We start from the raw sequence: 16,780 nt of genomic DNA, 5'->3' as shown, positions 1-16,780 counted from the left end.
AAAAAAAAGAATTTGAGCTCTAAGTAGGATCTTTGGATTTTTAGTAGAAACTGATTTTAGGGTTGAAAATATTTTATTTTTAATGGTGCTATCCATAAGTCATTCCCAAAACTTCATCTTTTTATTTGAGTCTCAGTAGCTCATCATAGTTTGCAAACTATCTGTGTTTTCCTTTCCTGTGTTTCCTGTGTTATCCTTTCACAGTATCCAGTACATTGCCTGGCACCCCAGAACTACTCAATAAATATTTAGTAAGATGAAACAGAAGGAATTTTTTGCCCACTCCATTCATACCTTACCTTAGAAATTTGAAGCTTCTATAAATAGAGGTTTAGTTTTAATTTGGATGCCAGAAACATTTATAACCCATTAAGTCAATGAGGGTGTTAATTGCTTGCAGTTTTAAAAGATTTGAGGTTTTACTCCTTAATAATGCGTTTTATATGTTAATAAGGTTGTCTAATAAGAAAGTAAAGTAATTTGTACTGCTAATAGAGAATGGGAAATTGAACTAAAAAATAATACTGTAGTTTCATTCTATAGTTTACATCTTGACTCACATCATGGATTTTTGCCAAGGTTTTATTTTAATTTCACTATTTGAGTTTTCAATTGTTTACCTGAAGTGAGTTTCGCGTTTGCATTTCTCTTTCCTCAGTACACATTGATTTCTATTGTGCTTTCAAAGGATTCAGAACCTATTTCATTCCTTCAGTTGTGTTTTATTTTGTTTATTTATTAAGTGTTACCAATTCTCCAAGGTTTATTTTCTCAAAAAAGAGAATCCTCTTTTCCTTTATCTGGAGTGCCCTGCTAAGCCCTCATTTCTCCAAGGACAGAGACAATCATTTGTGTGACTTTCTTAGGCCATAAAACTCATTACTAGTTAATTTAGGATTGTTGACGCTACCTCTGAATCACTGCTTCTTCCTGCTTGGTTTAGTGGAATCGGCTTCTGAGGTCAAAGCCTAGGCATCAGCCACTTTATCCACCTTTAAAACCACATTTGTCTGATATAAAGCAAGGTCTACTCAATCTGTTTGTTATTCAGAATTGAAAGTTAATTTAGGCTAGTCGTAAATATATGTAAGGAATGTCTTAGTAGTAAGTTTACAGACTATAATAGTTTTCATAAGCTGTCAGCATCTGAATCCTTACTTTTTTAAAAAGGTAAATACTTTTATTTTTTTAACTTAGGCTTTCAACATTGTAAATTGACTATATTCCAGTAAAAATTATTTTTAAAAAACCCCAAAATTTAGGCTGTTATTTTAAAGGTTAGCAAACCAGTTAAGATGAGAGGTGCATAGTTTTAAAGCGTTCAGACAGATAGGAATTATGTGGGCAGATAAAGGGAAGTTTAGTTCAAAGAAAAGCGTTCCAAGGAAGAGAATTAACTTAATGAGAATTGATATCAAGGAGATTTTAGATTTTGCCTTTAATGTTCTGGAGAGGTATAGCTATGGCAAAGATCCCTAACTCCAGGTTGATAGTTAAGTGATTTTCATGTGATTTCATTGGGTTAAAGCAGGAGCTCTGTGGATTTCATTTATCCTGGCCTCTTATTTTGTCCCACGGCTCAGGCCTCTACCACCTGATCTAGTTTTCTATCCTGATTGTTCTTTATTAGTATTACGGCCACATTGCTGCCTCCTTGAAAAAATCCCATGTGTCACTACTATTGTATTGAGGGCTGTCACTAGAGGCACTGGTAGAGGCAGGCTATCTCTGCCTACTTGGTGTGTGGTACAGGTCCTTGGTCATAGTTCCATCCAGAAAGTACCTGTCAGGGAGGGCAGAGTGGGCCAAATTACTCTGAGTTCAAGGCTGTGGACCCTGGTTAAAAGTAAACACGGAGGGGAATTTTTCAAGATTCCTACACCCCACTTCTCCCCAGGTGATTAAACTTGTCCAATGAGATGTTTCAGCTGGAGGGAATCTGGCCAGTTAAAGGCAAAGAAATTACTCAGATTAAGAAAATGAATAGAGTTTGTAACCTCTTTCGTTTGAGTCAACTTGCCTGGTACAGCGTGCGCTTAGCTCTCAGCTGCACCTACACGCGAGAGCAGGACGGTGTGGGTTCCGAGGGGGAGCTTCCGTCTCTGAGATGGGCTGTGTCCCAGTGTCCTCAGCATGTTCACCCCGCCTGGTTTTCAGGGAGTGTTCGGGGCGTGCTTTTGAACGGTGAACTCATCACGTGTAGACTAGCCCTACAGAGGTGCGCTGTCCTGCAGATTTTCCTGCAGCTATTATTAACATTAATATGCATTCACCGAGCACATGCTGTTTGGTCCAGAGGATCCTGAATGCCAGAAAGAGGCCATCCTGGCCTGGAAGGCGGGCCGTGCACAAGCCGTCAGTAAATAATGGCTGCCTCCGCTTTCTGTCTCTTCACCATCGAGATGCAGCTTGTGAACTGGATATTTTTATTAAATTCTCTTCACTTGGAAAAGAAAGGATCTTCTTACAATTTGTTGCTCTTCTTAGATTTTCTACGTAATGACCTGGGTTTCACCGAGGTGTTGATTCCCTTTACACACACACACTTTGAGGTTTGTCAGCCCTTCAATCCTGGTGAAATGTGTACCTCATGTTCTTCCATTCAGCTTTTTTTTTCTGTTCTCAAATGACCTGAAATGAAACTTGATAAAGATATTTTATTGTCCCATCACCCAAAGTTTATCATGACTCTAAAGGGCGTGCGTGAGAGAGAAATCTGATATTAATTATCTTTACAATGATGTTTTCTCTGTGTGTTACAAAAAGTGCTTAAATTATAGACAATAAGACTGTCAATGAAATTAACTATTTTCAACTGTTCTGCCTTTTTTTCTCTTGCTTTTGCCCTTCCTGATCGAAGTCTAGGAGAGTAAGTCAATGCTTTCTGTGAGAATGTATTGTCGTACCTCTGTGTCTAAAGCCCCGTGTTCTCGTTCTACAGTTCGGCATTGTTAGTTTATTTCTTGCATTTCCACAGTGTAATGGCTGCGTCTGGTCATGCAGTCTTTAGAAACAAGGGGGAGCCTCAGTGGATGTTAAATCAAGCTTGTTTGTGTCCGTGTTGTTCTGTCAGCCTTTGTCACCCTGTCACCACGCCATACACTTTTCCCTGCCTTAAAGTCATCTTTTTAAATTAAAAGCATGGTTATAGGTATATTTTTGCAGAGCACTAGTAAGTTACAAAACAAGAATTTTATAGCAATTCTTAGTTCCTCACAGAGGACGTGTACTTTCCTTTGGGGGTATTTAAGCAGAACATGTGAGGCAGAGGAGGAGTACCTGAAAGAAGATCTCTCGGGATGCATGAGCTTGTCTTGTGGCCCGCTTCGGTTCCTCCAGCCCTTCCTGTGCTCACCTCTGCTGCCAGTGTAGACTGGTTTGAGTCATAGACCAGTCTGTCGCTGCACTGTTCGTTTGAATTCGAGCTGGCTTCTGAACTAGAAGTAGGAGATCTCCACCCCAGGCCTCAGCTCGGCCTCGAACTTGCTTGTGACGCTGGCAGTTGCTTGCCTGCCCAGTTTCCGCCTCTAGAATAAGGACAAGGACCCTACAGCTCTCAGAAGTTCACAGTTCTCTTAGCTCCAGACCAAAGGCAAAGGCTCCGTGGCAGAATAGAGTCAAGGGTTTGAGAACTGTCTCCGGCATTTGTCTGATCTGTGGTTTCTCCTTTCTAGGATTCCCAGAGCCGGCAAGGAGGATACAGCATGCATCAGCTCCAGGGCAACAAGGAGTATGGCAGTGAGAAGAAGGGGTACCTACTGAAGAAGAGCGATGGGTACGTATACAGCCGGCCCGGGGTCCCGTGTGTGCTTAGCATACTTACAGGTGTTAGGAACCTAGGAACCTGTCCCAGCCTCTCAGATAGGGAAACGTACTTACAAGGTTTCCAGTGCACCAGCTTCAGACCTTTAGCACACTGCTTTCCTCAGTAAGACTGAGATGTAACCTGCTGTCTTCAGAAGCAGCAGTAGTTGTTCTGTGGTCCCTAAGTGGCACCTGCGACTTGTGACGTGCAATTTGAGGAACGCAGGCACTGAGTCGGACTTGAGCACACGGCTCGCCGACTGCATGCTCGCCCACCTCTCTGGTTTTTCCACTGTGGTTTTCTCTGCCAGATGCCCCCCTGGCCACGCAGACCCCAACCTTGAGAGTCAACCTTGACTCCGCTCTTTCCTCTTGCATCACAGCCAGCCTGACGACAAGCTCTTCCGTTTCTATTGGGTGGGCCAAAAAGTGCCTTTGGTTTGTAAGTAAAAATAAAAGACACATTTTTCATTTTCACCAAGAACTTTATTAAACAACGTATTCACCCTTTTGTTCCACTACCTTCTGCCATTTTTCAGGCAACTTTATAATTCCATCTTCCTGAAACTTTGTATCTTTTTGAGCAAAGAGCTGTTCCAGATGCCTTTTACAGTCTTCCAGGGATTGAAGTTTTTTCCATTAAGAGAATTTTGTAAAGACCTAAATAAATTGAAATCTGAAGGTGCAATGTCTGGTGAATACAGAGGATGAATCAGAACTTCCCAGCCAAGCTGTAACAGTTGTTGCCTGGTCATCAAAGAAACATGCAGTCTTGCGTTATCCTGGTGGAAGGTTATGCGTTTTCTGTTGACTAATTCCAAACACTTTTCATCAAGTGCTGCTTTCAGTCGGTCTGATTGGGAACAGTAGTTGTTGGAATTAATTGTTTGGTTTTCCGGAAGAAGCTTGTAATAGAGGACTCCCTTTCAGTCCCACCATATACACAACACAACCTTCTTTGGATGAAGACTGGCCTTTGGTGTGGTTGTTGGCGGTTTATTTTGCTTGCCCCATGATTTCTTCCATTCCACACGATTGTACAGTATCCACTTTTCATTGTCCATCACAATTTATTTTAAAAACGGAATGTTTTCATTACATTTAAGTAGAGAATCACATGTAGAAATACGGTTAAGAAGGTTTTTTTCACTTATCTTATGTGGAACCGCAAGCATCAAAGTGATTCACATAACCAGGCTGGTGCAAATGATTTTCAAGCCTTGATACGGATATTTTGAGTATGTCGGCTGTCTCCCATATGGTATAATGTTGATTGTTCTCAGTTCATCTCTCGATTTGATCACTGTCAACTTCAACTGGTCTACCCGACAGTGGAGCATCGTCCAGCGAGAAATCTGCAGCACGAAACTTCACAAACCACTTTTGACAGGTTCGATCAGTCACAGCACCTTCTGCATACACTGCACAGATCTTTTTTTGCGTTTCAGTTGCATTTTTACCTTTCTTGAAATAACAAAGCATAATATGCCGAAAATGTTGCTTTGTTTCTTCCATCTTTAATATTAAAATGGCTACACAAAAATTCACCACTTTTGATGTCTTTTTTTAAATGCATGCTGATATGACAGCTGTCACATGCAATCTAACAACTGTTTCCAATGAAGTTAAAGACAACTAAGTGCTACTAGAGCCATCTTCTGCTACTAGAGCCATCCTGTGCTACTAGAACCATCTTATGGGAAAAACCGAACGAACCTTTTGGCCAACCCAATAACGACAAGTTATACATGACTTGCTGCCTCTGCTGCCCTGCTCTCAGATGAGCACCGTCATCTCTCCTGGACTATTTTGGTGGCCTCCTAACTGGTCTCTCTGTCACTCACTCGTCGCTTCTCCGGTTCATCTCCACACAGCACGTTGGGCTGTTCCCAAAGCCATTCCCCACCTCTCTCTCCAGCCTCATTTGGGCCATTTTCTCCCCTGGTCCTTCCACACTTGCCGTCTTTCTGTTGCTTGAACAAATGATTCTGTTTCACAGTAAGTAAGTAGAATCTTGATTATTTGCTTTACTAATTATCATCCTTTAAAAGAAAGTTTCTTATTTTCTGATTGTGGATATGTGCTCCTTGGCTTTATCTAAGACATGTTGATTTTCATTTTGTTTTAATTTGTTTGTTAAAATTGCAACTATTTCTCCTACACATTTCTGGGATCACTGTCAGTTTTGCTCATCATTCTTCCCATGCATTCAACAGATGTCTTCTGGGAGTCCTACATGCCAGGCCCTGTTGTAGTCACTGGGACGATAACATTGAGACTATAACATTGAAAGTCCTTATCATTATAGAGCTTACATTCTCAACAGGGAGACAGGTGATAACGAAGGAAATATGTTTATACATATATGTATATGCCTGTAGAAGACTTAGAGTGCTGTTTTATAGGCCTGAAATTTTAACATAATTAGATGATACCAGAATTATCTTAAAGCAGCTTGCTTTTTCAATCAACAGTGTGCTTTAGAAATCTGTTTATGTAGGTCTGCACATATGTAGTTGTTTTCTTCTTTTAAACTCCTACATAATAATACTCTGTAGTATGAATGTAACTATAATCACTTATTCATTCCTCCTATTAGATTTCTGTTGTTTCTGTTGTTTCCCATTTTCACTATCGAAAACGGTGCTATAATGAGCATCCTTGTGCATGCCCACTAGTCTGAATTACCCTCCACCTGGGATAATAAAAGGCAACCAAAATTTTCTGGTTTGTGTGGTTTTTGGTTTGGGGTTGGGGTTTTTTGGTAATGACTGTTATGCAAAATAACTATGTTATGATAGTTACGTGAACCAGGTACTGTATCAGCTTGTGTTTGACTCCCTCCTTAGGATCCGGAAAGTGTGGCAGAGAAGGAAGTGCTCCGTCAAGAACGGGATTCTGACCATCTCCCACGCCACAGTAAGTGTGTCTGGTAATTTCCCAAGCTGTGTCTGTGATTCCTTCTGGCCACGTGGACTGGAAAGCAAACACGTGCTGTAACCAGCCGTGAAAATTTCCCCAGGTGCCTTTAATGTATGGATTAGGTCAGGGGGGTTAGGATATTCCTTTACAAAAGAAATTGGTCCTTTCTTCCTGCTTCATCTCTTGCTCTGCCACAACTTTTTGTCTTCTGCTCCCTGAAACTGAATTAGGTATTCTTTTACTTTATAATCTCATCTTTGGGGAAGTATTACTGGTTGTTCTGAAAAACCTGAAGTTTTCTGAATTATAAAGATGGCAGAGGGTGTTGTGTTCTATACATGAAAAAGTAATGTAGGGAATGAAACAGTACGTGTTACACTGTTCAATCTTTTTTTTTATTGTTACTATTTATTTAAATTACTCAAAAAGCCCCTCAGTATGCTAAAGGATTAAAACATATAAATAAAACAGCGGAATACTGGAATTTCCTCAATTATGACCCCCCTTATTTTAGGAATAAAGGCAGTCTAATAGAAAGTGGAAAATAATAAAGCCAGGTTACTAACATTTACATTCTGTTTCCCTTCAGATTGTTGTATACCTATATATTATGTAGTTATACTTACAGTCTATCAGAATTTTTATTTTTATGCTTCGTATCACCCATTTCCAACTAAAAGTTCCGGTATCGACAAAATCCCTGTACTTGTCAAAAAGGTCCAGTCTTGGTGGTAGTCAGACATGCACAGTAAAACAAGGAATTACTATTTTGCCCTTTTAAAAATAGCAAAAAAAATTTTTTTAATCATAAAGATGCAAAGATTATCGTGGAAGACGTGACAAATAGGAATGGAAACAGCAAAGTGTAGCAAGAATCTTGACAGAGGTGCATGCAGTTTAACCCAGTGACCCCAGCTTGGAGAGGCTTGTAGTTAGAGTTCAGTATCCCGTGCCGAGTGATACTCTTCAGTTCTGTAAGCAGTTAACTGCTAGCAGGATAGCAGAAACAAGGGACGAGCATTTATTACGCTAGCTCAGATTTACCTCTGTGGAGGAGGAAAGAAAGTGCCGCTTATTAAGCACTTCCTCGCGCCAGATACTTCATGAAGTTTATTCCATTTAGTCCTCCCCACAGCCCACGTGGTATTAGAATCTTCATTTCACAGATGAAGAAAATAAGGCACAGAGAAGCACCATGACTTGGCTGGTAACTGGCAGAGTTGGAAACTCAGGCTTGGGTCTGTCTAGCGTTGGGCCTTACGCCCCTTCCAGGCTGCACTCACCCCAGGGCACTTAATCAGGTCCTGTTCGTCTCCCTTCAGCCCCTTAACAGACCTTGACACAGAATGTGGTCGGTACACACCTGTGGCCAAACCCTTCCAGGTAGTTGGTTATACATGCATCTTAAAAATTATTGGCCTTTACGCAACTTGAGCAGTTATGTCATCTCTGTCCTTTTCCTCCTGCAGAAACCTTGGGCTGATTCCTCAGAGGTCTTCAGCTTCCCTCAGACAGCCCAGCTGAGATTTTTAACTATCATGCCAGTTGGGACAGGCCACCCATCTGATACCAGAAATCCTGCTGGCAGACTTAGATCAGTTAGTAATTATCACTGAGGCTGTCTAACAGTTAGTCATTTATTCAGCAATGTTTTAATAAGCTTCCACTCGGCCACGTGCTGGACTAGGCATCAAAAATACACAAGTGAAAAATGAGATAACTTTGACCTGCTCATGTTTAATTCCATACACAGTTAACCTTAGGAAACGAGTCCTATGAAGAACTTCTGACAGTAATAACATTAGTTGATATTAAGTAAGTACTTACTATGAGCCCAGTTATAGAAAATGCTTTATACAGATTACCGTATGTAATTGTTGCCACAAGCTACCAGATAAATCTGTTATTAAGAGGGTTTAAGTGTCTTGCCCAAGTCCCACAACTGGCAAATGCTAGGATTTCACTCTTAAAGCCTCTGTGAGGGCTTAATGGTTTGTTGGCTAAGGAGGGACTGACCCTACTCATTATTTTGGTGATTAAAATACTTGTGGGGCTGTGTCATAAAGGTTTCTGATCACATGATCCAAGATCAGAACCACTTAAGGGAATAGATAACACTTCCTGAGTGTACACCCTGGGCTGGGCACTCCTTGCTCTGAGCACGTTACCACAGCCCGTCTTACATTATTATTAGCTTCTGTTACTCCTATTCCATAGATGATGAAACCGTCTCCATTCTAGCCCTGTGTGACAGTGCAGATTCCCACCATCTAACTTTGATTTTTCAAAAGCACTGCTCTCATCCCATCTCATCATCATCGTCCTGGTGGCTGATGTTTTTGGAATGCTTACCACGTGCCACCAGCACCTTGATTAATGCGTGCTAACATTTAATCCTCAACAACGCTGAGTTAGAGGTGAGGTTGTTATCTCCATCTTACAGATGAGGGAGCCGGGGCTCAGAGAAGTTCACCTCCCAAGGTTACCCAGCTAACAAATGGCGCGGCTGGGAATCTGATGCAGGCTGGGACTCCACACACCCGGATGTTAACTCCCCCTCACCTGCAACCCCAGTTCCTCCCCAGCTTGGGGTCCCAGGACACAGCCCTGAACCGGGGGTGCCTAAGAGTCAGTGTTTGCGAGAGGCATGTGCCTGTATGAGCCAGCTGGGATTCTCTGATGGCCCGAAACAGGACGTGACCCCTGAGCGGTGATTCATTTATTATAAGGACAGTACAGTACAGGCAGCCCTGCAGTTTTGTGATCAGAACCTCAGTGTGGCCTGTCTTGGGTCAGGTATCCTATACTCTTGGGCAACTGCAAGGTGGACCTACCTCGGGGCGAGTCCCAAAGGCATCCAGGGTGGTCTTAGGCCTGCAGCAGTCAGAACAGTGCTCTTCAAGTCGCTGGAGTCCTAAGAGACATTCCAGCTGCTGCGCTGTAAGGTATAGATGGAACATGTGGTCCTCAGTTGCCTGAATGTGATGGTGCCTGGCCTTCAAGTCACTTTCCTGAGCCCAACTCATGTCTAATAGTGTCTGATCTTATTAGCTGAGTTAGGTGTAAGCAGTGTGACCCTCTGAGTTGGGTCTAAATCTTGTGCAAGAGCAGACATAAAAAACAGAGAGGCCCCAGGGGAATGTTAGGACTTCTCCACTCCCGGGAAGTATTCTTGAGGTTAAATGTGCTAAAGTGAACATTTCCAACCATTTGACTTTATGTGGATCCAGAGCTTTTAGTTAGAAAGTTGCCGTGTGCGCCCTGTCTTCACGTTCTTCTTGCCTTGGATTCGTCTGGCCGTGACAGTCCTCAGTAAGCATGCTGACAAGTTATGTAATGGCCTTATCCTATTCCATCGATTTGCTTTTCTTAAGAACCTGCTGTGGGAGATCACAAAGATGATCCAGCGAGTCAGCGGCACTGCTCACGTGTAGTTTACATGGCCTTGGGTAGTATGCTGAAAATAAAAACATACGTTCTCTTCCACCCTCCCTTTTTCTTTCCTGCCAAACACGTCATTGTGGCCAAGTCAGCTGTTTCTGTGCTTCCTTAAGGCTCTAATCAACAGCAGACATCACATCAGTGGCATTGTTTAGTGGCTAAGAGAATGGACTGTGGCATCTGTCAGATTTGAGTCTGAATCCCAGCTTCGCCATTGACCGTGTGACCTTGAGAAAAATATTTAACTCCTAAAGGGGCTAGTAAGGATTAAATGAGATACCATGCTGTGTGTGGGCCACAGTTCCTAGCAGTTGTTGCTATTAGTGTTACCTCCTCAGATGTTGCTGGCGGTACTGAAACCTATTGACAGTTAGTTGGCCTCTCCTGCTATAAACGTTGGGAATTGTGGGTCTACCTCTCCTGCCCCCGGAGCAGCCTGGAGGAAGATGGGATTCTCCACCTAATTTCTGACTGCCTCTCACTGGTCTGTGTTAACCTGTTCCCCACTTTTCACTGGCTTTAGGCCACACTTTTTTGCTGCCAGTTATATCACTTTGTAATCACATAACCTGCTCCCACAGAAAGATCTCTGTAGCCAGCTCTAGCTGGCTTCTCCAGACTTTGCAAACACCACTGATCACTTAGAATCAGGTTGAAAGTCAAGGCCAGCAGTTTCCTGGGAAAACATATGGAATTCAGTGATCATTGGAAAAGTGGATAAACGAACTTTTTTGTCAGAAAATATAGGGCTTTTGTTTGGGACCCCTTAACACAGGGGAATTCCTCCTTCTTGAAGGGCCCCAGTCACGTTTGCAGGTTGTTCTTGTCAGGTTGACCAGGAAAGGGTCGGGTATGCATTTAGATTAATGAGCTGCAGTCTGCTGGCTTAACCACATATGCGAGACCTGCTCCAGGGGCCATTCATCTCCCCAACTTACTGTTCTAGGAAGAAATCCACTTTGTGTACACCTGCAAGATTTGCTCCCATCCCTAGAAGATTTCATCTACAAATTCATTGCTTCATGTACCTGTTCAAAGACATAATTTTTTTTTAAATTTACTGTTTAAAGTAATCCAGCACTTTGGGAATCAAATTCAGTTGAGAATCTCTGAATCTGCTGTAACAATAATATTGATAGTATCTAGTATCTGCTCAGCGCAGCACATGATGTTTGCATTTCAAAATGCTAATTCTAACAAATCTATGGCAAACATTTTAGTCCGCCTCAAAGCTTAAGGATAAAAGTGTTTATATCAAACCACTAAACTATTACAAATAAATTTCTGTACCCTTGTATTATTTGCTTGTACTTTTTTAAACTATAAGCATTATAGTATATAATAAAACAAATTATCAAAGAAAGAAAGTATATGAATTATAGGTGAAATATTACTTTATTATAATAATCCTGAAAAATTAATTTCAAGAGTATAAGAAGCTTTGCTTCTCAAAAACCCTTCCTGAATTTATTAACCCCAGTGTCACATACGATTCAAATATGGGTTGGCAAAAGAAAGATGACTGCCATTTATTGAGCACTGAGAGCGTGCCCTGCACTCAGTCTTCTGCCTACACCTGCAGGGGTGGTTCATGGTCTTCATTTTTCACTAGTCTGGAAGGTCTTAGGAGGTGGAAATTATGTCTTACTCACCTTTGAATTCCCAGTGACTAACACACTGCCTGACATGTAGTTAGTGCTCAGTGAATACTTTCTGAATGAAGTTGCATTTCGTAGATGAAGAAAGTAAGGCTCAGAGAGATTAAATCCCATGCCCAGGGTCACATAGTCTGTAAATAGCTGAACCAGTTTTCAGACCCCAAATCATTTCTCTTTCTACTACATGATAGGCCTTTCCTCCGATGTCAGCTTGTTGTGAGGTCTTTGAAAGGTCTATGAAGAACAGTTCTTCGGAATGAAACTCCTTACCTTGTTGTTCTGTCAATCATAGGGTCTCAGGGTAAAGACAGCTCTAAGGGTTTCCAGGAGTGGGAAGCAGAGGAGTCGGGGTCATGAAGATGTTACAGGGGGTCCGTGAACTTATCTTTGAATCTGAAGACTGATTTTTTAAAGTCATACATTCTTTAAATGCCTGCAGATGCTCTTATGATTAACACTGTAGCAATCATTAAATTCATAGCCACTCCTTTCTCAACACTAAAAATGCTTTCAGTATCACACAGAAATCCACTAAGGTTTGATTTTTACTCTAAAAGTTTGAGAATCCAACTGAACCGGACCAGGCGGAGCCTCTTTAGATGATTCTTGGTGGGCTGCACGTTTTAGGAGGATGAGATCAAGAGCATAGCCCTCTGAGTCAGCCTGGAATTCAATGCCTCTTCAGCTGCTTATTGTGTGTGGCTTTTAAGGTACTTAATTTTACTCCTCACTTGTTAAATGGGTTGCTGACAGTACCTGTCTTTCAGTGTTGTGAGAATTAAATGAGATGATGCATTTAAAGCCTTGTAGAGCCTGGACCCCACTAAGTGTCTGGTAGACCTAATAGTCTCATCATCTGGGTGAGCTGAGGTGGGGTGACAGCATCCAGCACCATGGGGCCAGACTGCTATGATGGAGTCCAGATGACACTGAGTCCCTCACAGTACTGCCGGATTCATAGGTGTGTGTAAAGATTAAACGACTTCATTGATTATAAGGAATTAGAACACAATATGGGGCGGAAGTAGCACTAAATAATTGTCAGCTATTATCATTGCTATTACTATTGTCTTCTTCCCTAATGTGTTAACATCTCAATTTTAATTTGATTTATTGGAATTCCTTTGTATTGCTATTTCCTTACCCCTCGAGGTACTTAATGTAGCCGGTTTGGGGCACCTGTCCTCTCAAAGGAATTTCATTTCTTCCTATTAGAGGTGAACAGCACTCCTGACATCTCCAGGGCATTGCACTAAAGCAAGAATCTGATGTCTCTCTCCCTGTCCTTGGGCTCTTTAGACCCACAGACATTTTCCAAGGACTATTCTCTGTGCTCTCCAGAGCCCTGAAGATAACATTCAGCTGCGAGGGCTTTAACAGATGCGCTGAAAGCCCGTTCACAATGGGCTGCTCCCTGCCTCGAAGTGTGCTTAATAACCTGATTTCTGTGATTGGCCTCCATTGCTTTCTGAGGCTACTCTGGACTCTGCCCAATTGCACGTCTTTATTCCCATTGTCACTACAAGAAGAGACTATTTTCCTTACCCCCAGTGATTAGAAGCAGCACTGTGAATTGTAAAAGAACAAACTTTGGAGCTAATTAGACCTGGGCTTAAACTCCTGTACAAGCTGTAGGACCTTGGATAAGTTACTTAAGTCTTTGGAGCCTCAGTTTTCTCCAATGTAAAATGGGTATAATTTGCTTATTAAGATGTCTTACTCCTTTCTAAGCAGGCACGAGGCCAGGTACTACGGAAGCAGTGGTGAATTAGTGGCCCCTGTCCTCTTGGAGCCTGGGGTAAACAAAGGCTAAGTGCTGTAAAAGAAGTGAGCAGGTGCTGGGATAGAAAATAAGAGGGGCAGCCCCACTGGTGTGGGCAGGGAAGGCGTCTCTGCAGATGGCATTGATCCTGCTGAGGAGCAGTACCCTCAGAGCGAAGAGGACAGTCCAAAGTGCTGAGGACAGAAAGCGTGTTCGGAGAACCCAAGAGAAGCCAATATGGGTAGAATGGTATCACTTTCCTTACTCGCTTTTAAGAGACATTTGGAGGTTTAATTAAACACTCTTTAAAAGCTATTGCTATCTGGGCTTCCCTGGTGGCACAGTGGTTGAGAGTCCGCCTGCCGATGCAGGGGACGCGGGTTTGTGCCCCGGTCCGGGAAGATCCCACATGCTGCGGAGCGGCTGGGCCCGTGAGCCATGGCCGCTGAGCCTGCACGTCCGGAGCCTGTGCTCCGCAACGGGAGAGGCTGCAACAGTGAGAGGCCCGCGTACCGCAAAAAAAAAAAAAAAAAAAAGCTATTGCTATCCAGATGCAAAAAAAAAAAAAAAAGGAGAGAATTCAAGGATGAACTTAAAAAATACTTTATAGTTGGTATACCAAAAATTCCAATTAAGCAAGAACCATAAAAAATTTCTGTAGAGCATCCTGAACCAGTGTTTTTAATTCCTATTTGAATTTCTCCCTCCTCCATTGGAATAATAATTCTCTATTTTATGCCCCTTCCGTCGGCTTCAGGTGGTGCCTCTGTCCTTCACCTCATCAGTCAGCTCCTCACCCCACTGCCCTGGTGACATGGAGCTCCCTCTCCTCCCCCACTTTTTTTTTAAACAGAAGACCAGAGTTGACTTTCATAAATCAGGTGCAAAATGCAGCCTCAGGTCCTAAGGCACTGGTGTTGAATCTTCTAAATAGTCACAGTGACCAGCAAAAGGAACACAGCTGTTCCACGCAGATAGTGTTATTGGGACATAAAAATAAGCAGCACTATTTCCAAAACGCAGGCGGTCCCTGTGGAATATCTCTGTAGGCGTCTGCCATATTGCAGATAACAGACCTGATGACATTGACGGTTATTAGAGGGCTTCCCAAACTCAAGTTCCATAAAATATAAGTTTAGAAATCTAACTGGTTATGTTTTACAGGTTGTTTATTCTTCTAAACAATATTCAGCAGCGATTTTTACTCGATTTGAATCCTGGAGAAGGAGCTTCTCCTTTTCACTGTTTGAATCCCAAGATGTGATTTGCAGTCCTGACTGTACATTAGAATCATCTGGCTTCACTCCCAAAGGTTCTGATTTAGTTGGTCTGGTGCTGAAGCCCAAGGATTGCTTCCCAGGTAATTCTGATGCTCAGCTAGAAGGGGAATCCCTGAGCCCCTCCCCCGTTGTTTGCCAGTGGTGTAATTTAAAAGGACAAACAGACAGGAGGGGTGGGTAGTAAGGTGGAAACCTGCAGCCAATTTCAAGGACTTCTGTAAGGTTTGTGAACTGGCGTGGACCTCATTCAGAACTCGGCCAGTTTGAGGTCTGAGTCTCCCTACCTCCCTTTTTATTCTAGTTGAGGGTCCTTTTAATACATGAAGCAATAAAATCAGAGCAGTGGGCAGGTCTAAGCTCCTCTCTAAGCTCCTCTCCATTTCGAGTCCCCAGCATTTCTGGGCCCTTTAGCCCCCTCTTCCAGTTCCCCTCTGTCTGTCTGGAGTCCCCTCACTTCGCTTGCATGCTCTTTTCATACAGAAGCCAGGGCGCTCTGCTTCCCCTTCCTCCACCCTGCCCATGGCACACAGCCTCAGTTCACCCTCTGTAACCCTCCTGTCACACAGGATCTGGTGTTCTCTCTGAACCTGGGTGACTTTAACGGGTAACTCTCCCAGAGGTGGTTGCATTTTTAACAGGGAATACCGCCTTAATCTAGAGGGATGTTGATGACAGTATAGAATCTTAGGTGTCAGCTATGTGGACGCCATTAGAGGAGATATTTGGGAAATAATAGCTATAAAAATAGTAACTACCATGCATTAAGCACACACCCCATGCTAGTTTCATGTTTTCCCACTTAAGTTTCATAGCAGCCTCACAAGGTAGTTGCCGTTACCTCCATTTTAAGGGGAAAAAGTCAGTCACACAACCAGCAGGTGCTTGCGCCAGATTTGAACCAAAGAAGTTGAATTCTAGAGCCCGTACCACCTCCCACCTGAAGGGGGAGCACCAGCACTTGTCCAGACATTGCCTGGGTTCATTATCAGCGGAGAAGGCGTTGTCTCCCTTCTCTGTGACAAGAAGAATTGGGACTCAGGAGAGCTCATAGCTTCAGGATGGATGACTGGGCCTAGACTCGAACCCGGGTCTGATTGCCTCCAGAATTATGTTTTTCTCTCCATTCTACCGTGTACCTTAGAGTTTGAGTAGTAAATTGCTTTTGTAAATTAACAGAACAGTGTATTGCTCCAGACAAAGAAGCAGGAGCCTCAGTGTGGCTCCATGAAAGCCGGGTATTTATGACAGTGTCTCGTTCTGGCTTTAAAGACCAAGAATTGCACCCGGCATCGCCTTTTGGCTAGTACTCCAGAATCACAAGGGTGTCACAAGGGTGCTGATGCTGCCTGGGCTTTGAGGAACTGCCAAATAAATCTCTCCTGCTTTCATGTTGAGCAGAGATTGTTGGAACCTCTGGACTTGATTCTTAGATGAAGAAGGGAGGGTGAAATTGAAGGATTAAAGTGGTTACTACAGTTAAATAGGAAATGGGAATTTAAACGTTCTATACTGGGGCTTCCCTGGTGGCGCAGCGCTTGAGGGTCTGCCTGCCGATGCAGGGGACACGGGTTCGTGCCCCGGTCTGGGAGGATCCCACATGCCGCAGAGCGGCTGGGCCCGTGAGCCATGGCCGCTGAGCCTGCGCGTCCAGAGCCTTGTGCTTTGCAACGGGAGAGGCCACAACAGTGAGAGGCCCGCATACCACACACACAAAAATTCTATGCTGGCCCAAACGTACCGGCAAACGTACTGGCAAATAGTAGGCACTCAGTAAATGTTTGTGGAAATGACTAAATGATGAATAACTAGCACATTGGTCGGATGAGGTAACATCAGTCCCACTTCTTAATCAGGAGGCCTGATAACCTCTTTTTTTTTTTTTCCTGTTTACAGCACTGTTTAATGTTGATTCT

General features: G+C 43.0%; 1 protein-coding gene across 6 annotated transcripts in view; it reads left to right on the top strand.

The window, feature by feature from the left end:
- Nucleotides 1–16,780, top strand: part of ASAP1 (ArfGAP with SH3 domain, ankyrin repeat and PH domain 1) — a 348,560-nt gene that overhangs the window by 271,424 nt on the left and 60,356 nt on the right. For all 6 annotated transcript variants that reach the window (XM_060128595.1, XM_060128596.1, XM_060128594.1 and 3 more), the window contains 2 exons: nt 3,675–3,775; nt 6,654–6,723. In XM_060128595.1, the coding sequence (XP_059984578.1) occupies nt 3,675–3,775; nt 6,654–6,723 (171 nt within the window). The remainder of the gene's footprint in view (nt 1–3,674; nt 3,776–6,653; nt 6,724–16,780) is intronic.

This window comes from Lagenorhynchus albirostris, chromosome 17 (assembly GCF_949774975.1).
Source record: "Lagenorhynchus albirostris chromosome 17, mLagAlb1.1, whole genome shotgun sequence".
Lineage (NCBI taxonomy): Eukaryota > Metazoa > Chordata > Mammalia > Artiodactyla > Delphinidae > Lagenorhynchus > Lagenorhynchus albirostris.
Note: the sequence above shows the minus strand (reverse complement) of the source record. Positions and strands in the feature narration are given on the sequence as shown.